At 31.3% G+C, this 11,265-nt stretch overlaps 1 protein-coding gene across 1 annotated transcript; it reads left to right on the top strand.

Moving 5' to 3' along the window:
- Nucleotides 1-4,320: 4,320 nt before the first annotated feature.
- Nucleotides 4,321-8,253, top strand: LOC148767483 (uncharacterized). Its single transcript, XM_088824636.1, has 11 exons — nt 4,321-4,430; nt 4,555-4,700; nt 4,935-5,160; nt 5,279-5,371; nt 5,452-5,926; nt 6,234-6,392; nt 6,495-6,553; nt 6,650-6,732; nt 6,847-7,119; nt 7,212-7,580; nt 7,643-8,253. The coding sequence occupies exons 1-11, from the start codon at nt 4,321-4,323 to the stop codon at nt 8,251-8,253; spliced, it is 2,604 nt and encodes an 867-aa protein (XP_088680762.1).
- Nucleotides 8,254-11,265: the final 3,012 nt, after the last annotated feature.

The raw sequence follows: 11,265 nt of genomic DNA, 5'->3' as shown, positions 1-11,265 counted from the left end.
ATATAGTCATTTGGTATGCCAAAAAGGTCTCAAACATAAAACATAATTTGTTGTCATTTAACGAGGCCTTATATTCATTAATAAAATGGATACTTGTCACTGAAATAGCACATACCTTTTGTTTAAATCTTCATCATCGGTTAGTATATCCAATAATATTTTTTGTCACGAACAAAATACTCATCATCCTCACCAGTAGATTGCTTTAAAGTTTGTAGTATGATCTTCAACATTACCAAATATCCATGGGTTCTTATGAAAAAAAGATACATACAATCACCTAATAAAAATACAAGCATAAACAGAGTCAAATATTTATTCTGGCAAAAGGTGATGTTCATCCTTGCCCATAAATAAAACATTGGCTAATACAAGCAAGGGAAATAAATAGAAGCAGATATAGATTTGACATTTTTTATGGCAAAGGACATATAAAAACACTAAACAAAACCATGAAAGCTTAACATTTGCTCGTTTTTTAAAGAGAACCATCTAGTCTAGTGAGAGGAGCGAACCAATTTTAACCAACAGTGTGAGAACTCTACTGAAAATGAATATCAAATAATAAATGATGGAAAATTGAAAAGTACCAAATTATCACCCATACATTTCCTGGACCTCATTCTTCAAAAGATGCAAATGACTTGGCAAGTATTACCATAGGAAAATAACAAATCAGAGCAAAAATCTGAAAAGAAAAAACAATAAGAACAACTAAGAGACATAGATAAATGCTAACAATTTATCTTTTAGATACAAATAATTGAAGAATTCCAGGAATCATATTTTAGTTAATGAAACTTAAGGAAACCAACACAAAATTGATTATTAATTAAACAATTTTATATGGTAGCATCAAATATAAACACTAAATTACACACCGGGTCTATACTTCAATGCCTAAGGCCTCAATAATATTTTTTCCAATCTACAACTTCATAACATTCCAACAAATCAAATAATCATGAAAATTATAAACCTAATTTTCAGATTTCTTGTACGGAAAAATTAATACATTACAGAGAAATTAAAGCTTGAATATAAAGAATATGCGAATTATAATTACACAATTACCTTAAATTGTCGCTCAATTGTTATTATCACAGCCACTTTTGTTGTTCATATATGCAAATTTTTAACTGGAGTTGTGTGTTGTTGCCGGTGGTTAAAGAGAAAGTAGAAACCCAAACCCTAGAACCAAAACCGCTGACGATGTAAGTCAGGTCGTGTTAAGGAGGAAAGGGCGATGGCCTGTTTTGCGGTGTTGGCGGTGCCGTTGCCGTTCCGGACTTCCGATGCTAGCATCGTGCGATATGCTTCAATTCTCACCTTCTTAACATCGTTTCTTTTCTCTCAGACTATAATATCAAGGGCAAGGGAATGGTCGGTTTCTTAATTAATCATAAATAAAAGAATAATTCTTAATAAATAAGTTTACTTATTATTATTATAATAATAATAATAATAATAATAATAATAATAATAATAATAATAATAATAATAATAATAATAATAATAATAATAATAATAATAATAATAATAATAATAATAATAATAATAATAATAATAATAATAATAATAATAATAATAATAATAATAATAATAATAATAATAATAATAATAATAATAATAATAATAATAATAATAATAATAATAATAATAATAATAATAATAATAATAATAATAATAATAATAATAATAATAATAATAATAATAATAATAATAATAATAATAATAATAATAATAATAATAATAATAATAATAATAATAATAATAATAATAATAATAATAATAATAATAATAATAATAATAATAATAATAATAATAATAATAAAATAGTAAAAGGATATAAGCGGAGTTTAAGTATTACTAACACATTATAACCGTTAGGAATAATTAGATAAATATTAAATAACACTCATTATTAATACTAACTGATAAATTAGAGTTCAAACGGATTTTGACTGTAAGAAACTTTTAATGGATAATGACCGTTAGAAATCATAAAATATGGCTGCTAGAAAAACTCCATATGGTGTAGTGTTTACTGCTACTAAAAATTGAATGGCAAATATATATATATATATATATATATATATATATATATATATATATATATATATTACAAATAATTTAATAACAAAATTAAATTAAAGCAAAAATAACAAAAATAAATTAAAGCAAAAATAAGAAAAAAAAATAATAGCAAATTAAACCGGAAAAGGAGGCCGAATTGAAATTTAATAACAAAAACAAATTAATTATATCTTAATACTTAAATCTTAAATTTATTATCCTAAATAAAAATCAGTTAACATATTACTAACTATGTTTAGGAGTATTCAATCTTTTAAAAATGGGTCCCACCAAAAACTTAAATAATTAATATTTGTTGTCCACATGGCACACATTCACTGGTATACGTTTTTTGGATATAAGCGAACTTATATTGAGCATAAAAAAAATTCGATACTTATATATTTTCAGGAATATATATTCTTATAAATAACATATATCATTAACTAATTGATTTCTTGCCTTACATATCTTGCAAATTATATATTTAGTTATTATTACAATCCAGTAAATACGGAAACATGCCAATTAATCAAATCTTAATAAATCATTCTATATTAGTCGTAATATTTGAAGATTTTATGGTCTTAAATAAATTTAATAACAATGTTGCAATTATATAAATACGCTACTTCATTTTTGTTGTATCACATTGTAAGCTTATTTTTTACGAATATACAATCAAATATTAAAGAAAATGTCCCCCCGCGGGATGCTTTTAAACAGAACAACATTCATGATACAAAAGCTGCAAGGACAAATCGCATAAATTATATCTGAAACAAGAGAACATTAACACTGGCGAAAGGTAACAAATACTTTGTTGTTTGCTAATAAATTCGTGAAAATTGTTTCTTTATAATGTATATTCACAAGTATTCATTTTATTAATCATGTGATTAATATTTCACTCTAATATGGGCCTTACTTGATAAATAAATCAAATAATGAGACAATGAAGGATTTTCAATCGATCCATGGCTGCGTAAATGGAACAAAAATTGTGGGATTGTGCCCATCTAATATTATGAAAATACCAACCACAACAAACAGTTTAATTCTATCTGCTATGACAAATGGTTAGTATCATTTTTTTTATTTATGTATTTTCTATTTTTGTTAATTTGTATTTATATATTGTCACGATGTGTTTACCTACATTTGTTATACAATAATATATGTATCATTGGATGTAATAATACTTTTAATTTATTCATACAGATGATGGATACACCCATAATATGCAAACAATTAGAAACGACGAGGGGAAAAAGCCAATGGACCCCTCAGGTCAATTAAATTATGCATTTATATGTTCGGTTAATACAGATGTCTGCTTCAAATATCATTTAACAATGTCCAATTAATGAAAGTTAGTATTGGACATCCTTATTATATATATATATATATATATATATATATATATATATATATATATATATATATATATTCCGATAATATATATAAGAATTTTCGAAAAGAAATGCAGGCTCTTGTGGAATTTCAATCGATAAATCAAACTTTTACACCATAGAGGAGTTTCGATCCAGGCAGAGAGCTGGAATTCGATTCAAAGATCTTGAATTATATACACCAAATAACCCGACATCACCAACTACACCCAACAATTTAATTCTATCCGATATTACAAATGGTAATGATTAATTATTATATTTGTAGTTTACATACATTTCATGTTACTTAATTCCCCTTACATTTTTTTAATATGAATACATCATTATTAAATGAATTTAAATTATTACTATGATCTGTTTCAGTAATTAGAACTGAAAGAAACAGTGGAAGAGTTGTGAAAAATGTCGCAACAACAGGCACAAACAACATTACCATTTGTAATGACGAAACTCAAAATATATATATATATATATATATATATATATATATATATATATATATATATTATTTCACCTATAATGAAATAAGATTTATCTTTGTTTTACACATATGTGGCGTAATTTAATATATAAATTATATTAAAGAATTATATTTTATATTATGTTAACAGATTTGGAATACACTGTCAGCAAAAAGAGAGTTGCCCACTATAAATGAAAAACTCGAACTTTAAATGATAAAAGTATGTCAAGTGCAGATACAAATGACAAAAAAAATTATAAGAGAAATTGTGAGGTGACATATAACAATGTTGCAGCAAATTGTGAAGGTTTGCACTCTATTGATTACTTATCATCATTAGAAGAATTATTCAACATTTTTTTACGGATGTCTTTAATAATATTTCCAACATATGCTAATTCGTACGAGATAGATGGGATGCATAGCATTGGCAGTGTGTATATTTATGCTAATACATACTACGAAACCATCAAAAGGTACATTTCGTAATATGTCTGAAATACAAAATTAATACAATTATGTAACACAGTTGTATTTAATATGTTACATATCCAATATAGTAAAAATATAATATTTTTTTATTCATTGAATAATTTACAGTTTTTCGGTTCGTACCGGAAAAAGGATATCGAAGAGTCAAAAAACCATACATTCTGTTGCACGTGGTTTGGATATGGATTCAAGACCTGTCACTTTGGTCGATGAAGATTTACAGACTATACGGGAAATTACTTTGGACAGTGGAGGTATGTGTTATAATTTCGATCACATTTATCACGTAAAATTCGTTGTGAATAAATTTTTCATAATAATCAATTGATATCATCATTGTTTTTATTTATTTAAATAGAATAAGAATATGTATCAAATGACGAAACCTTCACTGATTCCGACGACGATGATGGTAAGTACTCCAATATTACTTACGTATGATAACATGTCGTTTTCATCGTAATAACGGATGTCTATGTCCTACGCAGAATACGATGATCCTGGTGATCAATCGTACGAATGCCAATCATGTGGCGCAATGATGTGGTACGGGGAAAGGATCGATAAGCAAAAGGGTACTTCAAATCCTAAGTTTTCAATGTGCTGTAATGGAGGAAAAGTCGAATTGCCCAATTTAATAGAAGCACCAGATCCCCTAAAGAATCTCCTACTTGGTACCGATCGAAGAAGCAAGCATTTCCAAGAACATATACGGTCTTATAATATGATTCTCATTCACATCTTTTGGAGGAAAGATACAGACTACGATAGACAGAGGATCCGGTCCGTACATGTTTCTACTCCATGGCCAAAACTACCATTTAATTGGTAGTTTGTTGCCAGATGAAGGATCACGTCCCAAGTTTGCTCAGCTTTATATATTTGACACAGAGAATGAAGTCAAGAATCGAATGGATGCAGTCAGGTATAAAGTACTTTCAGTTATATATTCTTATTTTTTTATATTATGAGGAATTTACTTTACGTTTGATTTTATCGTTGCAGATCCGGAGACAGTTCCAGTGAATTGGATCATGAGATTGTTTCTACATTGAAGGATATGGTCGACAGCTCAAATGTGCTTGCTCAGTCTTACAGAGCTGCCCGGGACATGCTCTCACAGACAGGAATGGAAGATGTCAAATTGAGACTCATAAAGAAACCAAGTACGGATGGCCGTACTTACAATCTGCCGAACTCCAGTGAAATCGCAAGACTCATTGTTGGTGATTTTGACACCCAAGAGGGTGTTAAAGACATAGTAATTGAGACACAGTCGAAAAAACTCCAGCGAATCAGTGAGTTGCACCCCCTATATCTTCCACTGCAGTATCCGCTAATATTTCCTTACGGCGAGGATGGTTATAGGGATGATATACCATTTAGGGAAACATCAGCGAGTGATACACTTATACGTAAGAAGTTAACAATGCAACAGTACTTTGCGTATAGAATCCAGAAAAGATTTGGCGATAGCGCGGTTTTGTTGCACTCAAAAAAAAATGTGCCAGCAATTCATGGTCGACGCATTTTCAATGGTTGAATCGGAAAGACTGAAATCCATAAGAAATAACCAGGATAAGTTGAGAGTTGACATGTACAAGGGTATCGAAGAAAGTATTTTGAAGGGAGATACGGATGCTAGATCCATTGGCACGAGGGTTATTCTACCAGGCAGTTTTACCCAAGGTCCAAGATACATGTTTAACAACTTCGTCGATGCTTTTCAAATATGCAACTGAATTGGATTTCCATCGTTGTTCATCCTTATTACCTGCAATCCACAGTGGCCGGAAATTCAAAGAGCGTTGAGCGGTACTAATTTGAGACCTGAAGACCGTCCCGATATTCTTGCTCGAGTCTTTAAGATGAAGATCGACAGTCTAATGTCAGATTTGAAGAAAGGCGAAATATTTGGTCACATTAGAGCATGTAAGTATCAATTTGTAAGTTAAAAATATAACATATTATATATTTTATACATTGTCTACTCTTATAATAGTATAAATATTCTATTACGTCAACCATTGAAAATATGTTTATATTAGGTCTGCCCAACTTTCAAAGATGCATGCTTTGTGCTTGGACTACTAGATGACGACAAGGAGTAAATAGCTGGCATAAATGAGGCAAACGAGTGGGCCAGTGGTGACTATGTGAGACGATTATTCGTCGTATTTTTTGTCGCAAATAATATGAGCAGATCGGAACATGTGTGGGAGTGTTGCTGGAAAGAATTCGCCGAGGATATTACGTACAGACTGCAACAACGTCGTACCAATTCAGGTATGAGAATACATCTTACGTTTTTACACAGTTTATTACACACGTTTGAATTAAAACTATATATTTTTATAATCTCCACATTATGCTAACTTTTCATATTATATTATACTGAAGGTCCACCTGTGTCAGAAGATACTATGAGAAACTACGCTTTTATCGAAATAGAAAACATATTGCAAAGCAACAACAAAAGCCTGAGTAACTCTTCCCCAATGCCGATTCCAATTGGGTCGATGACAGACGGCACGGTAAATAGATTAGTTCTCGACGAGTTGGACTATGATGTTGATGCGATGCGTGAAGAGCTTAAGAAATACCTTTCATCCATTACTGATGAGCAGAAAAAAGTGTTTGATGATATCATGGATGCTGTTACAAATAACAGAGGTGGACTGTTGTTTCTTTATGGGCATGGAGAAATGGGACGACTTTCATATGGAAAATTTTATTGGCTGATATCCGTTCAAAATGCGAAATAGTTATAAATGTTGCTTCCAGTGGTATTTCTCCGCTTCTACTTCCAGGTGGCAGAACAGCTCATTCGAGATTTGGACTGCCAATAATTGTACATGAGAGCTCCACATGCAGCATCAAACAACAGAGCCCACATGCAGAATTGTTGTCTAGAGCGAAGCTAATCATATGGGATGAGGCACCGATGATGCACATGTACTGTTTCGAAGCACTCGACAAAACAATGAAATCTATACTTGATTCAGATATGCCATTCGGAGGCAAGGTTGTAGTGCTTGCAGGGGACTTTCGGCAAATTATGCCAGTTGTGTTGAAAGCGTCGAGACAAGACATTGTTCATGCTACAATCAATTCACCACAGTTGTGGAGACAATGTAAGGTTATGAAGTTAAACAAGAACATGAGACTTGAGTGTCCTCCTCTTCCACCAATGCAGATGAAATAAGAGAATTTGCGGACTGGATATTGAGAATCGGCAATGGAGATGCTGGCGAGGTAAATGACGGTGATACCACAATTGAAATTCCCGATGACATGCTGATTCGGAATTCAGAAGATCTCTTTTTGGATCTTATAGAGTTTGTCTATCCCGATCTGGTGACCAACCTTTTCACTCCCGAGTATTTCAAAGGTAGAGCATTTCTTGCACCCACTAATGAAAGTGTTGGTTTTGTGAACGATCATTTTTTGTCGATCATAACTGGAGAGGAGAAGGTCTATTTCAGCTCTAATAGTATGTGCAAGGAGGAGTTGTTGTCGGATGTCAACGCAAAAATATATTCAACGGAGTTTCTCAACACCATATCATGCTCCGGAATTCCACCGCATAAGTTGACGTTGAAAAGAGGTGTTCCCGTTATGCTCATCAGAAATACTGATCAGGCCAGAGGATTGTGCAATGGAACAAGGCTTCAGGTTATTAATATGGGAAAACACGTTCTCAGCTGCAGGATTCTATCCGGTAAACATGTTGGTGATATGGTGTTCATTCCTAGAATGACTTTGGTACCGTCCGCTGATGGTATCATTCGGAATGACAATCAATAAAAGTCAAGGACATACTCTTTCTCACATGGGCATGTACTTACCGAGACTTGTTTTCAGTCACGGGCAGCTCTATGTCGCACTCTCGAGAGTTAAGAGTCGAAGTGGCATAAAGATTTTGATTAACTCGGAATCTGGTGACACGACCAACGTTACAAATAATGTTGTATACAAGAAAGTTTTTCAGCATATATGAAGGTAATTCTTATACAAAAAATTACAATATTCATTGACGACCTTTATTATCTATTATTTTTATATTTTGTTATTCCTCATTTGTAGGTTTATTTTAATTGTACTAGGAATTTGCTATGGACTCCACTAGCTATATTTCATGAAGGTAATCTTTTTTTCACTGATTTTATGCAATTAAACAGTTATATTGGTATTGTTTTGGTAATAATTTACATATTTCGTGTGACCATTGTACAACATATGCATGTCAGTTGCATTGTATTGGATTTGTGGCATGCGTTTATGGCGGTTGGTATCAAACAATTCAAGTTTTCAACGTTCATGTCATTATGGTTGTACAAGTTTGGGACCAACTATATATTCGTTGTTTTGTATGTGGAAATTAAAACCTTCGATGTTTAGTTTTTTTCACTTATTTCGGCTTATTTCATCACTTACACTATACAAATTATTTTTATTTTTGAATATTGTTTACTTCTTTCTTTTACTTATTAACAATTAATATTACTATTTTGAGAACCTTTTTTACTATTCAATATTTGTTTTACGATGAATACCCCGCGCATCGCACGGGTGTGTTGCTAGTTAATATTAAAAATCTCCACTAATAACAAATGCATATATATTTAATTTTGAAAAATATAAAAAATTACGATTTAATTTAAAAGAAAGATTGAATTTTGATTTTTTTTATATTTTGAATTTTTTTCTCAATTATTATTTTCACATATAAGGCGAAATGAGTGATAACCCCCTACTTTTCAAAATATATATGAGGAGACCCAACAAATTTTTCTTTCCTAGTTAAAAACCCAAAATCTGATCTTAATTAGTGAGACCCCCTTAGACAACTTGAAAAACCTATTTTACCCTTTTAGTTTTAATTCAATACATAAAACCTTAGCCCCAACCTTCTCTCTTTCAATCACACGTATCAGGCGTTATCCCCACCCCCTCTCCATATCTCTCTAACTCTCTTTCTCTCTCTAACTCTCTATATCGACAAACTCTCACCCCACCGCTGCTCCGCCACATCTGCTCACCCGCCCGCTGCTCCGCCACCGCCTTGCGACGCCGCTCCCCCACCGACGTTCACCGATGCTCCGCAAGCAGCCGCCGCCCGCCGACGCTCTCCCTCCGCCACCGTCTGCCACCGCTGCCCCCCACGCTGAGAACAAATCCATATTCCACCGCACGGGATCCGTATTTCACCGATGATTTGTACGAGACAAAGAAGAGCGTGGAGAAGTACGAGATCTACATCTTCAAGGTGCTCCATTTTCTATTGTTTGTATTATTTTTCCCCTGCTCCGATCCGTTTTTCCCGTCTTTGTTCTAGATTCGTTTTATATTTTCCCTGCTCCGTTTTCCCATCTTCGTTTTAGATTCGTTTTATATTTCCTCGTCTTTGTTTCAGATTCGTTTTATATTTTTCCCATTCTCTGTTTTCCCATCTTCGTTTGAGATTCGTTTTATATTTCCTCGTCTTCGTTTCAGATTCGTTTTATATTTTCCCGTTCTCCGTTTTCCCCATCTTCGTTTTAGATTCGTTCCCCTACGCATTTGGGAGGTTTTGTTCATTACGTGATTTAATTTACCAAGTTTCTATGGTTTGTCTTAGTACCAAGGTGGTAAATTGGAAACTGCACAAAGCCCAATAATTGTGTTTTGATTTTTTTTTTCGTGTATTTTTTTTTTTTAAATAAAGTATAATGAATGTTGCAGCAGCATCTGGCAGGGATTGCATAATTCATTATCTTAAACATGTGTGAACTTTTTTTGTGGTGTAGATGAATTTTATTCATATGCATATATAGTCATATGATCGTATACATATAGTCATATATAGTCACATATAGTAACATGAATGAACATAACTACATGTGACTATAGTTGACTACATATAGTCATATCTAGTCATATGCAGTAACAACTACTTGTGACTATAGTTCACCAAAATAAATTTATCAAAAAAATGCCTTTCATTGTTTTTTTTGTATTTTTTCACGTAATATAATTTGCTTGTTCTATTTTGTTCTTCGTTTTCTTTAACTTGTATTTTTTGTCACATATTTTACTTTGTGTAACATTATATATAGTCACATATAGTAACAAGAATGAACATAACTACATCTGACTATAGTTGACTACATATAGTCATATCTAGTCATATGCAGTAACAACTACTTGTGACTATAGTTCACCAAAATAAATTTATCAAAAAAATGTCTTTCATTGTTTTTTTATATTTTTTCACGTAATATAATTCACTTGTTCCATTTTTGTTCTTCGTTTTCTTTAACTTGTATTTTTTGTCACATGTTTTGCTTTGTGTAACATTATAAGATGCAAAGAATAAGATGCAGAGAAGTGTCATGTGACGTTTCATTGTAGATAATTGTAGATAACTATAGTCACGTGTAGTAACATATAGTTATATCTGTGTTATGTGTTTTTTAATGTATAGTAATGCGTGTTCATGTTTTGAAGATTTTATGGATGTGATTGTGTTTTCGTTTTTTTTTTGGGTTAGTTGATTTATAATATCAAGATTGAAATTGTAAATTTTGTTGTTCGTGTAGATTAATTTTGGTAAAAAAACAGTACATGATTACATAACATGATTGTGGTATATTATGTGTAGTATAATATAGTCATGTGTAGTCAATTTCGGTACAGTTAATTTATCAAAAAAATTAAAAAATTTAAAAAATTTAAAAAAAATTAAAAATTAAAAAATTAAAAATTAAAAAAAAATTAAAAAAAATTGAATTAAAAAAATAAAAATTAAAAAATTAAAAAAAAATTAAAAAAAATAAA

This window comes from Erythranthe guttata, chromosome 10 (genome assembly GCF_056151865.1).
Source record: "Erythranthe guttata isolate IM_541 chromosome 10, IM_541, whole genome shotgun sequence".
In the NCBI taxonomy this organism is placed as follows: domain Eukaryota; kingdom Viridiplantae; phylum Streptophyta; class Magnoliopsida; order Lamiales; family Phrymaceae; genus Erythranthe; species Erythranthe guttata.
This window is presented reverse-complemented; position numbering and strand designations above follow the sequence as displayed.

What these genes read in the sequence shown, in the direction of transcription:
- LOC148767483 (XM_088824636.1), top strand. Translation starts at nt 4,321, where the DNA reads ATGTCTTTAATAATATTTCCAACATATGCTAATTCGTACGAGATAGAT. An exon ending in CTACTAGATGACGACAAGGA is followed by an intron (nt 6,554 to 6,649) that starts GTAAATAGCTGG and finishes TAATATGAGCAG; the next exon opens with ATCGGAACATGTGTGGGAGT. An exon ending in ACAACGTCGTACCAATTCAG is followed by an intron (nt 6,733 to 6,846) that starts GTATGAGAATAC and finishes ATTATACTGAAG; the next exon opens with GTCCACCTGTGTCAGAAGAT.